At 38.0% G+C, this 17,307-nt stretch overlaps 1 protein-coding gene across 1 annotated transcript in view; it reads right to left on the reverse strand.

Moving 5' to 3' along the window:
- The window catches only part of SBF2 (SET binding factor 2), a 260,718-nt gene that overhangs the window by 208,415 nt on the left and 34,996 nt on the right, over positions 1–17,307 (reverse strand). Inside the window, exon 2 of the mRNA XM_057418287.1 lies at positions 412–500. Coding sequence (XP_057274270.1) covers positions 412–500 — 89 coding nt within the window. The remainder of the gene's footprint in view (positions 1–411; positions 501–17,307) is intronic.

Consider the following 17,307-nt stretch of genomic DNA (forward strand, 5'->3'; position numbering starts at 1 on the left):
AAGCCAGTTTATTGGGATATCCTTTTTAATTCTCTTTAACATACAAATACACATTTGTATTTATTTGAACATGATAATAAAAAGTCATCTGCTATCTGAAGGATGCTTATAAGAACAGCCAATGATAAACCTACTGACACAAATAACGTTTACTTTAAATACGCTGTTTCTAAATTAGCAGCACTTTTTCTGTATTCTAGGAATATCTACTTAGTGGTACAGACTAGAATAAGTTATCTTCTGTTAGCCAAAATTATTATTCTTAAAGCTATTACCTATCCCCTCTACTCAACTTCTACCTATTCCCTGTTGGGTCAGATAATACAGGTAATTACATGAAGGCAGTCTTCATGTATCTTCCAACTGTATGTGAAAAAATTCTAGAAGTTATAAAATGTAATGCAAACTTACCAACTCTATTCCCTGTGGAAAAGGAGTATCTTCCCAGTCCTTCTGAGGAAATCTTTGTATTATTTTTCCCAAGCCTTCTGTTGGTCCTGCTGAAAGATAAAATTCAATTATTTAAAGTCATCCTGGTGGAATTTAAACTGCCATAAATTTGAGATTATTTTCAGAATATACCCAGTATTAGGAAATGTTTCACAACAAGGCATAACAGGCTCCTCAAATTATCGTGTAAGTCATATAATAAATACAATCTTAATATTCTCCAGTAGTTACACAAGGAGTCACTATATGACATGAAGCTGCAAGCTGCATCCAGCCTATGCTTATCATGCATGTTTTCAAAGTGACAGATGATTACTGGTAATTCTAGTCTCTCTCCACTAACAGTAGAAACTTAAAAACTAATATAATGGATAATGTGATATTAAAACAGAAATCTAGCATTTGTCAACAAGTGGTCTTCAAAGAAGTCTATAGATTAAAACTCCGTACGATTTACCCGGGACACTAGCTCCCTGCCAGTATTTCTAGCTCATTCCTTGGACAAATCAGCACAGATTTTCTACACAGAAAGATATAGAGAAAAAACTGCACAACTGACCTTTTATTTTTTTCTATACTCTCCCCTTTTTTTTAAAGCTACCATGCTATAGATAGGAAGCCACAAATAGTCAAGTGTAGCATCCTGTCATTCTGACTGGTACAGGAACACAAACATGAAATGAGCAAACAAAACACACACATATGCAAGTCTGAGCAGAGACAAGAGGCCCAAGTTCCTACCCCTACTAAAAAGAGAAGGCAACAGTAGGAGAGCTGAACAGTTACTGTAAGACAGCACCCTCCAGGCAACCAGCAGGTACATTCAAACCAAGCAAGCAGAACACCCACAGCTCTAGAAACCCACTGTATTTGCATTCCCTTAGCCAGCAAGGGGATCACAGGAAAAACAGGGTAGATAAAGGAAGCAAGCGTGTATCACTTCAAGTATGGGTGCAAATCTGATTTAAAATAAAAAACATACTGAAGAAATAATTTTTCTATTAAACTACACATAAAGCTTCCTAAAAGGCGAAGTTGAAATTTGCAACCATTTTAAAAATTATTTTCATTCAAAAATTAAAAAATCTGGCAATAGTGGTAGCAGTACCTATGTGTTGCTTCCTCTACAGACACAATACAAATACACTATTTTCCTGGCTTTAGCATAAAAAGCTATTTTCAGTCTGACACAACTCAAGTCTGCTAGCATAAAGCAATTTATAAATCAGTGTTGTGGTAGAAAAAAAAATATCCTTCTCTAAGCTTTCTGCTAATTTACAGTTGGAGTTTGCCACTATCTTAAAACCTGTAATAAATTTTACAAGGCATTTAGACAGAATTAATCTGACAATTCGATATTTTCTCTACTTTATGTATTTTTACACTTTACATTCTATGAGTTTTCTGAAAACAATTTAGGAATGGATGTTCTTGGTACGATGGGCATATAAACTACACAGAGTGAACTCCAAACTTCAATCTTACGCTCACAACGGCGCATACTGATTGTGATTCCCCAAGGCAGCATGCTGAAGAACTGCAATTAGACTGGGTTAGCTAGGAGATGTGTTGCACTAAGAGATGTAATCAGCCAGTTAAAAGGCAAAGGAGACACTGTATTTAAAAAGAAGCTGCAGACATGCAGAGAAAGCTGAGTTAGGATGCTCCAGGAACCAAGGAACAAATACAGATACGGTTACAGTTGCACTTCGTGTTAAGAGAGCTCCATATCTATTAGACTATAGGAACTGAATAGAGTCACCAGTCATTAATTTCACTTGTCCAAGATCAAGTGTTGCTTCAAGTACTCTTTCTTACACTTACACAGCATCTTCTACTGAATTATTACTCCTCTTTCATCATGACATCCTTCTAAAAATAGGAAGCATTAACAGGCTTTACCAATCCCTCCCTAAACAGCTCTCAGAAGAGCAGTCACACACCCTCCCTTCCTAAGGCAGGTAAACACACTTCTGCATTCCTCCTTTCTTCTGTAGACATCCAGTCCCTGTTTCCTTCTTCCATGTAAAAAAGCACAACAGCTGCATTTTCAACTAGATATGGTAGAAACGTGTATGTATTTTGTTGCTAGCATGCCTTAAACGGCCTTTAGCTTTCTATGCTCTCCTCTTACCCTTTATGTTTGGTAACCCACTCAGAGAACTTATCTCTGCTCCCATTCCTTTAAGTAGTCATCTACTTGATAGCCTCTACTCTTTCTGACAGGACTCCTCCTTCCCTGACTCAGTATCAGAACTTCTCCCCTTGTTGAGTTAAAGTCTCAAATTACCACGTTATCTGCTTTTCATAAATTGTTTAAATCAAACCTCTTCTCCCTCTAGTTGTTCTAAAGCTGTCAGGCAAAGCAAGGAAGAGACAGCAAACAAATGCATCCAAACAGCAGTGCACACAAATGCCCTCCAAGCAGAGTAGAACTTGTGGCTGAGAGGCCAACAGCAAGAAAGGGCAGACGGACCGTAGCGAACAGAGATACAAGACTTCCTAGGAAGGAAGTATCAAAGAATTACAGCAGCAAAAAGTAGTCAGTCCCTGTTATATCTAAGTCCCCCACGTTTTCTCTATGGGAAAACAGGTGACAGCATTTTTTTTTATTTTTTTTTTTTTACACTGAATCCACCCCAGTTCTCGAAAGGCTGAGACCTCTGACACTACCAGCTACATCTATAAAAGCAGCTCAAAATTTCTTCTCCTTTATTACATTTTAAAGCTACTAATCCTTCTAGTTCTCTTTTTATTATACTGCTAGAAAGACACTCCCTAGGTTACAATACTGAAACTTCTTTTAATTCAGTATTAAGAGATGTACAATTTTTTTAATGCGATTTTAATATTTACTCCTTTATGTCAAAAGGTTACAAGTCTTTTTAGACTCCTTTCCTTAGAAGGACGCTCATGCTGGCCACCAGTGTAAGAAGACCTTACTGCATGTAATTCCATTTTGCTTTCAAGAAGGATTATAAACCTCAGTAGGACTTTACCTGCAGGAAAAAAAAAAAAAATTATCCCTGAATATTTTCTGAAAGCCAGACTGAACTTCTTAACACTACCTGACCTTGCACTTCAGCGCATTTCTAGGATCAAAGAGAAATCGTTCCAAAATATCTAATAGTTAAATGAAAGTCTCACATGCTGAGGTTGATACCCTGAAATCGTTATGTATAAAGTGTTCCAACACTATTTAGAAAAAAATCAGTTCAAGGCCAGGTTGGACAGAGCCTTGGGTGACATGGTTTAGTGTGAGGTGTCCCTGCCCATGGCAGGGAGGTTGGAACTAGATGATCTTAAGGTCCTTTCCAACCCTGACTACTCCATGATTCTATGATTTTGTTGTTTTCTGTGAGTGCATTATTCCTCTCTTCAAGTCAATGCCATGGTGAATCCTTCAAATAAATTTTCAGCATGGACCCTTAAATCCTTCTACTTTCAAATTGTTTACTCCTCTCTACTACCAAACACAGAGTTCTGGTACAACACTCCTACATGCTTCAAATTTTTTCCTCCGGAGTACTGAAAGCAGGTAGAGGATGCTTTCAAAATTGTCTGTTAACTGCTCGCTTTATCATGGTCTAATTGAGGTCATACTTTTGAAACTAACTGAACGCCACCTCATCTAATTTGAATCTAAAAATGTACTTTTAGCTCTGGCAATTTATTGAGATAAGACATACAAAAACTACAAATAATATGCACAGACTAGTTCAGGTTGCTTAACTTCTGTTTTTGAAACACCAGTTTCAAAGCTTGCTTTAAGCAGCTGTGACTGGCACAAGGTATTTCCCAACCTCCTCTCATACAACTTGCATCCTGCTCCCAAAACTTGGCAATTTATGGCCAGTACAGCTATTCCTGATTTTTCCATCTTAAAGGCCACTGTTGGGAAAACACTCTGGAAAAAAGAAACACATTCCATCTACCTCTAGTTCAAGTGCCACCGATTTGGTATCAAAGTTTTCAAAAAAATTACAAAGGGAAACTTCTGAACAGGAGCCTCAAGAACATTCCAGATATCAAACAAAGTTAAGGCCCAGACCAATTAAGATGACTCAGAAAGACCAAAGTTGGAAAAAATAGTTTATGGAAGGATCCGTGAAGAATACACCATCGAAATGAAACATTTTAAAGAACAAATAAAAAGACTGATAGTTCTATGTCAAAGATATGAGCATCAGGAAAAAAAAAAAAAAAGAGAGAGAGAAAAATAAGTAATCACATTCAGCAGATACGAAAAGAAAATGTGAAGAAAAAAATTTAAAAACCCCCAAAACAAGCACCGGTAATCCTTCCACACAGAAATCCTGTGATAGACATCTATAAATCTACTTGTAATACCTAAAATCTAACTATTTCACATGGTTTCTTAAATTGCATAAACTACATGGGATAGATGGGAAATAGTTTCTTCCATTCAGAATTTGGTTTGCTTTCAGGCAGGGGAGAGGGAAGATTTTGTCCTTTGTTGTTTGTTTTCTTGTTTGTTTTTTTTAATGAATGCAGTTCTTCAAAATCACAGTTTTATATGTTTCCAATTACAAAGTAAAATTCACTGCAATTTGATAAATAAATAAAATAAATAAAAACACTATTTTCAAATACACAAGTTACCCAACTCCAAGTTGCATTCTTTGTGAAAAGTTTAGACCAGGAACACTCAAAAGAATCTCCATTCCACAGGCAGTGAGGACCTGGCCTGCTCTTGCCAGAAGCAGCATCTTACTTTGATTATAAGTTTACTTCACCTTAACACAGAAATTTATATTTATTCCTTATACAGAAGCAAACAGATAGAAAAGGTCTGTCTTACGGACACTCCTTTACGTGAATGCATATACAAAGTAACTTGCTTAATACTGCTACACAAGATTAAAACCTGTGCAAGAGAAGACTTAATAGCTGCACTCCCATTTAATGATAAACCCAATTCAGTACAGTATGCTCATCACTTTTTTCCAGTACTTTATTATGTAAGTACTGTTGACTCTCTGTTGGTGTTTTTCAATCCAACTAGTTAAATAACAGTAGAATTGTAGTAAGTCCCTAACTCCTATGGCTTGGGGTAAGGGGGTGTCAATGCTATCTGCCTTCAACTGACTACATAAAAGCCATTCATCTTTCAGCAGAATGGTTATGTCTGAAGATAACAGATTATTCAAGAGGTGACTACGACTCAGCATTTAAGTGATTTCACATTCTCAACTGGTTTAGCAAAACAAGCAGAAAGAAAAAAAAAAGATCAGATCACGTGATTTCAACAACAGCTATGATTTCTTTCAATATAAGCTACTGATAACTACCGACAACTTTCCAAAAATACCAAGGCTACATACCATATGTTAACATTGTTAAATCAGGTTTCATTCATATCTTTATTTTTTAATGATTTTTCAAGCACAGAGGTTGTTGGTTTTTTAAAATTCTTCTGACCAAGTATTTGAAAGCATGTTTAATCAATAATACAAAATTTTATTATATGTAAAGGAACCTATTATAATTACTGAACAAAATTTCAAGACCTACATTAAAGATCAAATTAGAAAATCTAAACCAGGAAGGGGGGGAGGAGAGAGAACACTTACATGTACAATTCTGCCCTTCTAGTAAAGCCTATGGCTTCAGTATTCATTTAACATACCCACTGGTCTCCTCTACTTTGTATAATGGGTATAGTTACTCTGAGTTTACATGGACAGAGACTCAATACATCAGGTGGGTTTCAAAAGTGAATACACTTGACATTGTGACAGACTGCCATTTCCTATTCCATTATACTGTACAGCTCACTTGATTAAACCAGAGGTATCTCAGTAACTTCTATCCCATTCTGATCTCTACTGCTTCCGCTGGACAAGTAACAGCCTTCGCCTATTTTTTCTGATACAAAAACTAAAATAAGGTAATTAGAGTTTTCATTAGTAAGTTTTAGATCCCAACCACTTTCCCTCCACTCTGCATCTATCTTTTCCTAAGTCTTCTTTCAAGCCCCTTTTATTAATTCTTAATACTAGAAGGACATTTCTTCAGCAGTCAAGTGAAATTCCTATTAACTAAATCAAATTAACCAAATTTGAAACCACTTTTAAAACACACACACACACCAAATAGCCAGTGAACACCAACAGTAACCTCCGCAGTTAGTGCCTGCCAGTACATTTTACAGATCATAGTTCTACAAAGATTCCAGAAGTTTTGCTCTTCATTCTGCTCCCTTTATTAAGGGTTACTTACCCATATTGCAGCAATATATTAAAATATTTTGAAAGCTATAACTTTACACTTGCAGCAATGAACTGCAATTTCATTTTCATGAAGGGTGCCAGGTGATAATAGTAATTGTTATCATCCAATAGTATCTTTAAAACAGATTAACTCTTTAATCCAGTAAGAATCTAAGCTGACCTCACAGCAAATCAGGCTTCAAACTTCTAGACATTACATCCTTGTCCCAGTACAATCCATACACATACTGAATTTGCCCAAGACCAAAACTGAAATTTCAGCCTGAAAGAATGCTCGATGAGAAATCTGTATTGTAAGCTACAAAAGAAAAAGCAACTTTTCTCCCCAGCTAGCCTTATGTGATCTTCCCTCTTTCTCCTTCCCCTTTTCCCATCTTTTTCTTTAAACAATACAAACATCCAACACATTAAAATTTTGGCATAATTTGCTGTTTCCTGAACCCTAGTCCCCTAAACTCCCTTCTTACATAAATCCTTCCCCTTGAAAGGTCACATGGCATCTCTTGCTTGCCCTTGAAATTCCAGAAGCAAGCTGTTAATGCAACTTACATTCCAAATTAATGAGAACGGTGATAAACTGCCTTTTCATTTACAAACCCCTGATAAAAATACATTTGCGCTGTAAGTATTGTTAATCATACACGCAAAGCCTTGAATATAAGCACTTTGTTGATCTGCTACAAAAGATACAATTTTCAGGTCTGCACAGAAGAAATACTACAGATCACAGACCAAGAACATCAGTAATTATGCCACTTAAAATGCTTTAAATCTACCATTATAGAACCTGCATGTAAAGTTAATAAGTAAATAATTTCAAGTATTCAGAAGTACAACTTTACATGTTCAAAGTTAGAAATAGACTGTCAGTGTGAAAGATACAGACACAGGTGGCAGAGTACAGTACCACTTTATCCTTTCAAAACAGTACCTTGTGCTAAAGACTTCACTAAAACCTGCTGTCAAGTCCTTTTCATATCAAAGTTCTCAAGCAATCTGAAACAGCAAAAGTTTTAAACTACCAAGGACTGGTCAGCCTGGAGAAGGCTCCAGGGAGACCTTAGAGCAGCTTCCAGTGCCTAAAGGGGCTGACAAGAAACCTGGAGAGGGGCATTTTACAAGGCCATGTAGTGACAGGACAAGGGGGAACGGCTTTAATCTGAAAGAGGGCAATTTAGATTAGACATTAGGAAAAATTCTTCACTATAGGAGTAGTGAGGCACTGGCACAGGCTGCCCAGAGAAGCTGTGGCTGCCCCATCCCTGGCAGCATTCAAGGCCAGGCTGGATGGTGTCCCTGCCCATGGCACAGGGGAGGCTGAAACTAGATTACCTTTAAGGTCCCTTCCAACACAAACCACTCTAGGATTCTGTGATTCCTGGATTCTTGTCACTGTTTAGGATTTTGGAAATGCTCTTCATGGAAGTGAGAAGGCAATTCCCATTCCATCTTAGGCCACTGTTTACAAAAGGGGACAGAAGTGGACCTGAGGTCTCCCCTACCTTTAAAAACATCATTACAGAAATCCTAATGCCAGAAGACAGAAAATGCCACAAAAGATATTCCCATTTTAACTCAGTCCCTATACAGAAGTCAAGAGCTAGAACTGAACAAGAGACCAAAGGAGAAATAACACTGAATACCTTGAAAGAAAAACATTTCTTCGATAGGTGTAAAACACATGGCATGAAGTTCTGACAAAATTCTGCTCAACCCCATTAAGAAGCTACATGCTTCTTAACGTCTAAAGTAGGTTGAACACAGGCATTTATGTAAAAAGCTTTTAACTGATGTATTCCAGAGAAGAAAGATTTTTTTGCAGCTCAACAGCCACAAAAGGTTAAACAAAATGCTGGTACTTTTAAGGAAGACAGAGTCAAGACAGGCTTCCCACAATGACCACAGACACTATTTGTACAACTGGCAAAATTCACAGTCAGTTCATCTTAATCAAGTCAAAGAAATGCATGCTACAATCTTGGGAATTTGAACGACAGACGTTCCAGAGGCTTGCCATATCGTCAAGGATACAACAAATAATAGGATAAGAGGATCCTCAAGCCCTTTTCTTTGTAAACAGGAAAAAATTGTTGAACTTGGAAAACAAAACAGTATTTCAACCTTACCCAAATACACAAGCACTACTAGTGAGGACTACCTGGAATACTTGGATGGTCCAAATTCCTGAATGCTCCAATATTTATTTGATTCTGATACTTTTCTATTTTGCAGAGCCATTAACCCATCCAACACAGAAATGAAGGAAGCATAGGGGAAGTGCTCTGCTCCCCCGAAGGATGTACAAGAAACATATGTTTCTGCTGAAAGAAGGCTAGCAACTGCTGCTCAGTTAGAATACCTCTAAAATAGGTTTGAAAGGTCAGGGAAAAAAAAAAAAAAAATCAGATTTAAGGATGATCCTCATCCACTGAATTTGTATCAATGCAAAGCAAAATGAAAATGGGTAAGTACCATAAAAAACAGAAGAGTGAGGAAATCAGAGAAAAGGGAAGCAAGGGTAGAATGAAGAGGAAAAAGAGGGAATAAGTATGGATTCATCACCACCATAGGTTAGTTGAACTATTTACCTATTGCAATGATGTCCCTCTAACATTGCTCAGCATCAGGCACAACAGCACTGACTGACAGTGCACACATCAGCCACGAATCCATCGGCTTCTAGCCCCTCTGAAGAGTCACGTGCCAAACAACACCACATCGCTATTATACCTGAAAAACTGTAAGTCATGTTTCATTTTGAAATCTGTGATTAAGACCAAAACCTTAGTGACCAATGTAATGACCTACTGACATTTTTGAATTGCAAGTTCTGTATAAAGTTATTTCTTTTTGCTGCTGTTACATCTACTGTAACAAAGCTGGTAAAGGATCTGGAGGATGTCTTTTAAGGAACGGCTGAGGGAACTGGGGTTGTTTAGCCTAAAGAAGAGAAGGTTCAGGGGTGACCTTATTGCTCTCTACAACTACCTGAAATGAGGTTGTAATGAGGTGGGGGTCAGTCTCCCAAGTAACAAGCAATAGGACAAGAGGTAACAGCCTCAAGCTGTACCAGGGAGGGCTTAGATTAGGAAAATTTCCTTTACAGAGAGGATGATCAGGTATTGGAACAGGCTGCCCAAGGCAGTGGTAGAATCACCATCCCTGGAAGTGTTCAAAAACCATGTAGATGCCCTTAGTGACATGATTTAGTGGTGGACTTGGCAGTCCTGGGGTTAAGGTTGGATTTGACCATCTTAAAGGTCTTTTCCAACCTAGCAGATCCTATGATTTGAAGAGCCCATGGAAGAACTTCTGCAATAACATGAAATGTCCTTCAAAAAGATTTATGTACTGGGACCGACAAAAGCATCATTTACTATTGAAGAACCCTTCATCCTCCACCTTCCACTAGGGCTCCAATTCTCCCAAAATTTTATGCGGATAAGTTACTGATACAGTGAACACAGCTCGGCTGTAACTGCTGGATCTCGGAACACTTCCTTCCAAACTGAAGTTGGAAGAAACTGGAACTTCTGGACACATACTGTTATTTTTGCTGGGGGGACAGTAATATGGCTTTGCAAAAGTCTTAAAAGGCAATAACAGACAAAAGAAAACAACAGCGAATATTATATCATTTTCAAGTTACTCGCTATTCAACAGTTGACATAATATCCAAGAAACTGGAAAAAAGCTTGGGAGGCTGGCAGGGAGAAAGTTTCCTGCTCACTGACAATTCCCCTTCTTGTTTGCAAACAAATCACTTTTGCCAGCTTCTGGATAGGAAGGGAAGAACAGACTTCAAAATAAACACTCTATGTTAAATAAACATTCTTTTGAACACACAAAACTGAACAAGAATTTTTTTTATTTATTTTCAAGGAAGGTATAAAAATTAAGATGACAAAACTGTTCTCAGCTTTGTACCCTGAATCAACGTCAGAGTTCCTCAGACTGCTCACAAAAAGAAAAAGAAAATCTAGGCAGCTTCTCAGTTCTAACAAAGAATGTATATTGCTTTGCTTTAGAAATAACACTGCCCTATTTATTAAATCTAATCTCTGTTTTCAGTAAATTATCTTCCAACAACAACCACCTTTTGATTTATCTTTAACTGATATACCCAATAATTAAAAACTAAGCTCCACTTTGAAATTTTCCTTTGAAATTTCTGGATAAGGAAAGGACCAAGTAGCCCTGTGAGCAACAAGTTACTGAGGCTTGAATTCCTAAAGAGCGTGGTCCCACTCATTAGAATCTCAATCCAACAAGGTCTGAGCACTGATAAATTTTTATCCCATCTGTAACATCTGTTCCACGGTAGTCTGGTGGGCAACAACAGTTTTATTGTACTGTCAGCTTTTTCTAACTTTGAATACTTTTACAGTTCTTCTATTGGACTGATTATTTCCAGAAATCTTGTCAGAACTCAGTTCTTGCAGCATCTTCTGAACTGCTAGCTCTTTGGCTTTAACAGGGTATATTCACCTTTCTCCAGCTGGTTTCCTAAGGAAATGAGGCTTACACAGTGGATGTTGTGTTAAGTCTTTCTCTCCACTCCCTTCAGCTTTTAGCTACAAACATACTTACAATAAAAGTAGGAATATAAAACCTGAAATACATTTGTAAGACAAAGTTACTATTAAAGTCCAACCACCATAACACTTACTATTATTCTAAGATCCAGGTAGGGGAAGTTTATTTTCCAGAAACAGTGTTACGAGTTCAAGAAATGCTTCTAAAACTAATTCATGTTCTACCAGAATATTACTAGATACAGCCTATTTGACAAAATAAGGTTAGTACTAGTTGGACATACAGGGTGGAATAATCATACACAAAGTTTGGGGTTGGGTCTCCTTTTGTAAAAGATGTATAAACTCTTGGACAAAGACTTCTTTCAATGCAAACAATGAGATTTCCCTTGAAGCACACATTTGTATTTAATGGTCTGAACAACTGGTTTCATTTGAGGGATGAAGCCACAGAGCTCAAATTCAGTCAAAAAGCAAAAAGCTCTGAAACAAGTGTTCAAAAACAGTGATTCAGAATAGCCTTCTGAAGTGAAAGACAAAGATTTCACACCTATTGCATTGTTAAATGAGAAGTGGAAACAATGTAAATATGGGTGTCTCTAAACATATATAAAATTATATGCTTTCCCTGTTACAGAGATTCATAACCAACCACTAAGAGGAACACTTTCTTTGTTTTCTCCAAAAATTACAGTGGTTTGTGTAACATCATTTAAGACCAGAAGTCTTCAAGCAAATACTCAGATTGCATGAGGAACCTTTCCCTACCACAGTCTATCTTTGAAAAAGATAAAATTAGATTACCAGTGCAAATTATCACCTGAAAATTTCACTGATGAGGAAAACTGTCACTGTACAAGACCAAATGTATCTTCTCAAGCACTGACTTGTTTCAAAGGCACCAGGGAGTCGGATGTATCTAATTAGCAGGGAATGCAATGTTGCAAAAGAGTAAGCAAAACACTTCCCAGAGCTGGCTAACTTTAGTTCAATGTAGGGCTGCTCACCAACATACAGACCATGATAAGTAAGCAGAAATTACATTTTTTGAGACAGAAAGAAGATTCTGCACTGATTTTCCATCCCATGATGAACAGCAAATACAGCATTAGAACATAGTTCTAGCTATACCAAGTTCACATATTTGAAGTAGATGTTTGAACTCTATATTCAGCAGATTAATCTTCACTACAAATCACTTTTTTTCTCTTTTAAACTGAATACATTCTACCTCTCTCTAAATCTTCATATACCTTTTAAAGTAAACTGACCTGTGTAAAGAACACAGGCGTGATAAGAAACACACAGTTACAGGTTTACACAACTTCATGTATCTGATATCCAAGTAAAAATACCAAGATAAACAGCCACAGCACCTCAAGTTATTTTTGTGAATGTTTTCTAAATATTATGACAAAATATTTTGCAGCTATCTGTAATGTACAAAAAGCTAGTAAAAAAAAAAGGGGGGTTTTCCTTTTAAAAAGAGTCAACAAAACACACAAATCAATGTTTTAAAGCCAAGCTATTTGTCATTACCTAGGTCTCTAATTCTTATGTAAATTACCTGAAAGATTACTCATACATCCTAAAATGCTGGCTCTTTGCACAGAGTTAAATTATATTAGCTAATCTCCTTGAAGATCAGTTTGCTAATAAGGCAGACCTGCATGATCTGTTTTTTTTTTTTAACATCTTTATTGGTCTGATGCTACTGCCAAACCTAACTGAGCAAATAAAGTAAGCTTACTATAGTAACAGATAACCAAAGAGCCTCCTCTAACTCTTCTACCAGGCAGAGAGGTATAACTCGCATCATCCATCACAATCATCCACTCTTTGGTCAACACACTACACAGAACTCACTACACTACTCCATTTCACATAAAGATCTCAACTGAAAACTGCATTACCTACTTCCTATAGGAATAATCTTATGCATCACATACATGTTCCTTAATGGGAGGCAGGAGAAGAAATGCAAGAGCATGCTGGTTTAAATGCAGAAAGTAAAAATATACTGTTCAGATTTAATACGCAATGCTTAAGACAATCATAAATAAGGAGGAACTACAAGTTAATGTCCCTCAGCTTTTCCCCAGATTAGCCTGACCTTACAGACTTGAACAGGTGAGATCCTGTTAGTTAACATGCACACACAGATCCAACTTTGGTTACTGCATTTTTTGTAAGAGAAACAGAATCATTTCAGCTTCAGATGTGAAGGTTTTTAATTGCGGCAATTGTGTCAGGAACTACCACTTTATAAAAGAGTAGCATCTATACTGTCCACTACTACAGTTTCTAAAAAAAACCAAAATTTTATTTCAGAATCTTACAATGACTACTCCTGTGCTGACTGAGCTGCTCCATTAGCATGATATAAACCACTTATCCTACACCACCTGCAGATGTAGCCCTGATTCTCAGTGCAGAAAACAGGGTACATACAGCAGTGGCCACATCATGCAATGTAAGAACATGTGTAGCATCGGGCTATATTATCATGGGTAACTCACAGAGGGGGAAGCAAATAGGTCATCTCCCACTTCTTCTTATTTCACCTACTGAATGGATCATTATCCTGGACCATTAAATTGAAACACAGACTGATTAGATTTCAAAGATTTTGCCTACTGTTTTATCTTCAGCCTGACAGCTGTACTGAAAAAACATTTTTCTTGTGCCAGATGTCAGAAAAACAAACTTAATGCTCCAACTTAGAAAATACTTTCCATAATCATACCACAACACTTCCAATAAAGGAGTTCACTATCTTTGGTTACCATGGTGACAGACAACCTGTCAAAACAGGGACAACCCCATTTTGTATTCAGTGAAGTATTTATTGCTCAAAAGCACAAGTAAGTGACAAACCTATAAATGAAACACCCATACAGCTACTTTATGTCTGAATGAAAAGTCTCCACTAAGGGATTTAAGTTCCTGTGCCTCCACACAGATAAACTCATAAAAGTCATTTTTATGAAGTAGTACTATTGCCACACAAAACGATCCTTACCATAACCTGTTCTCAGCTATAGCTTAAAAATGGACATTCTTTAAACTTTAATACATAAATCTCTTCAGTTTTGTGGTATTCTGACCTGGGTTCAGCAGTAGCAGTCATTTTCTCCTTCTCAGTAGCTGGTGCAGTGCTGTGGTTTTGACTTTCAGCCTGGGAACAGCACTGATAACACCAATGTTTTTAGTTGTTGCTCAGTAATGTTTATTCTGACCAAGGACTTTGAGTCTCATGCTCTGCCAGGGAGGAGGGGAAGCCAGGAAGAAGCAGAGACAGGACACCTGACCCAATCTAGCCAAAAGGTATTCCATACCACAGCACGTCATGCCCAGCATATAGACTGGGGGCAGTTACCCAGAAGGGCTAGATCACTGCTTGGGTTGGGCTGGGTATCGGTCGGTGGGTGGTGAGCAGTTGTATTCTCTTCCCTTTTTATTTCCCTTATCATTATTATTATTGGTGGTAGCAGCAGTGGTTTGTGTTATACCTTAGTTACTGGACTGTTCTTATCTCAGCCCGTGGGAGTTACATTCTTTCATTTCTCCTCCCATTCCCTCTGGGAGCAGGAGGAGGAAGGGGAGGGGGGCAGTGAGGGAGCAGCTGCACGGTTCTGGGTTACCGGCTGGGCTTAAACCATGACATATTCTTACATAGCCCGCATACAGAACATCATCTTAATATAATAGTGAGAAGAATTCAGTGGTATGAAAGGCACTAGATGGTGATTCTCCAAGAGCATCTTTGGTTATACAGTAGTTTTGAAGAAATCATCAGCCAAGAACACCCTTTTATGTGCTTCTGAAGCCCTGCCCCAGCATACATTAAATAACCTAATATGAATTCTAACAAACAGAAAGCCTCACAATTCAGTTACCCGAGACAGAAAAAGGCAGATTACTGGGACCAAACCAGTCTACTACATTTCACCCATAAGAGGAAACAACAGAGACAGAATACCACTACAGGAAGTTTATTTAGGAAGAATCAAAACCTGAGTGACGTGGCGCTCACAGAGTGCTGAATACCTTGTCACCTGAGAGTGGAGAACATTCTAACACACAATGCAAAATGCATTCAACCAGCCTTGATAAATAAGGTGCATATACATATGTGAAAGACACCACGGCTAATCAGGGCCTTGAATTTTTTCTACCTTTCACACAAGACAAGAATTGCAGAAGGTACAAGTATCAAAGTCTTCTCACTTATATATAGAATCATAGAATAGTTAGGGTTGGAAAGGACCTTAAGATCATCTAGTTCCAACCCCCCTGCCATGGGCAGGGACATCACACACTAAACCATGTTCCCTCCAGCAAGTTTGCTGATGACACCAAGCTGTGTGGTTCGGCTGATACGCTGGAGGGAACTGGGGGGGGGGGGGGGGGGTCCAACCAAAGTAGATGCTGCTTGGAGACAAACTGGACGTTGATCTGCTCGTGGGACATGGAGACTGGTCACAGTTGCATCACTTCCCCCCCCAACATCTTTCTTCCTCCTACCTTCAGTTACTAAACCATCTTTATCTCAACCCACAAGTTTTTCTCCCTTTTGGCTTTCTAATTCCCTCCCCTATCCCACTGTAGAGGAGTAAGAAAACAACTGGGTGAAGGCTTGGTCTCTGGCCAGTGTCCACCCACCACACAGAGGATTCAGGAGGTTCATCAGATTTCCTTAACAGGCATATCCAGGCTGCAGAAAGATTGATATAACATGACCACAAAACACAGTTCCATTTCCACACTGAAGGACAACCTCTACTCATTTTAGCAAGTTTAATCACGCAGTACACCTTTCCCAAGAAGAAAATAATGGTTTTAGAGACCACCATCTGGAAAAGTTCTGAGGTACTGCTTCCATAAAGGTTAGGAATTTTCATTGTAAAAGTAAAGATGAACCTGCTTAGAATAAATTTACACTATTTTACTCTGTGATAGCATATTGTAACCAATACACATGTGCTGAATGACTAAACTGTAGCCACAGAGAAAGAATGTGGGTCTTATGGAAGCAAATCTAGAACTCACACATCAGGAGTACAATCGCTACTGTCATAATTCTGGCTTCTTTATTTAATTTCCCTGGCACAATCAATACTCTCCAAGGTGTGAGGTCTTGAAAACACAGCACTTCAAGCATATGTTAATTTTTTCTTCCTGAACTTTACTGAATGACCTGATGCTAAACAGGCTAATTTATCATGTTGAAAGAAAGGTAGCATCTTCAAAATGGGCTTGTTAGAATAGCAGCATCTAATGAGTTTGCTGACAAGAACGTGCCCAGCACTAAAGACGGTGCTAAATGGTCCGAATTTAGGTGATACCAACTTTTAACAGCCACAGGCACTGAGACCCTGAGAGATGTTCAGTGCCTTTTCAAGAAGACAACCTTCCAGTATAAGGATCTTGGTCATTTTTGTTTTGGCAAAGAACAATTGGTGGAGAATCTTAACATTTCCATCTCTATGGTAACAGGGATACAACATATGCAGAGTACAAAATGGAGTCAGTTCTCAAGTTGCAAAAGAATTTGGGAAGTTAGAATATTTTGGATAAAGAACAAATATAGAACAATTTTTTCTGCCACTTTGAAAACAACTCACAGCTATGGAACACTTCATCTCCCCAAGGCACAGATCTGCCAGATGCATTCCAGCTAATGCATCCACGTGTTTTCTCATTCTCCACGCATGGAGCATGAATGTTCCATCTACAAAGTCTGTACACGGAAAACATTTCCTATTCTCAGGTTTTCAAGGGTAAGTGGTATGATCATATTCATGTGGGCTACGTTCAAATACAGAACTACAAGTTCTGTAGTACTTTACATGAAAAATGCATTATAGAAGAAATATTATTAAAGGGCTCAGGAAGCCTTCCTTCTGTTTATACTGCAATTCTGTAGAAAAATTGTATCAACTGTACCCAAAAGGATTTTTATCCCTCTGGAATAAAGGACATAAAAAGTACAACCAGGGACACATGTTCTCTACTGCTGTTCTCTGTTACCTTTTGTTCTTATTTTTGAACCCTACGAGAATTTG

The sequence above is a fragment of the Pezoporus wallicus genome, unplaced genomic scaffold (genome assembly GCF_028554395.1).
Source record: "Pezoporus wallicus isolate ANWC-B61680 ecotype Strahan unplaced genomic scaffold, APGP_CSIRO_Pwel_v1 contig_2025, whole genome shotgun sequence".
Taxonomy (NCBI): domain Eukaryota; kingdom Metazoa; phylum Chordata; class Aves; order Psittaciformes; family Psittacidae; genus Pezoporus; species Pezoporus wallicus.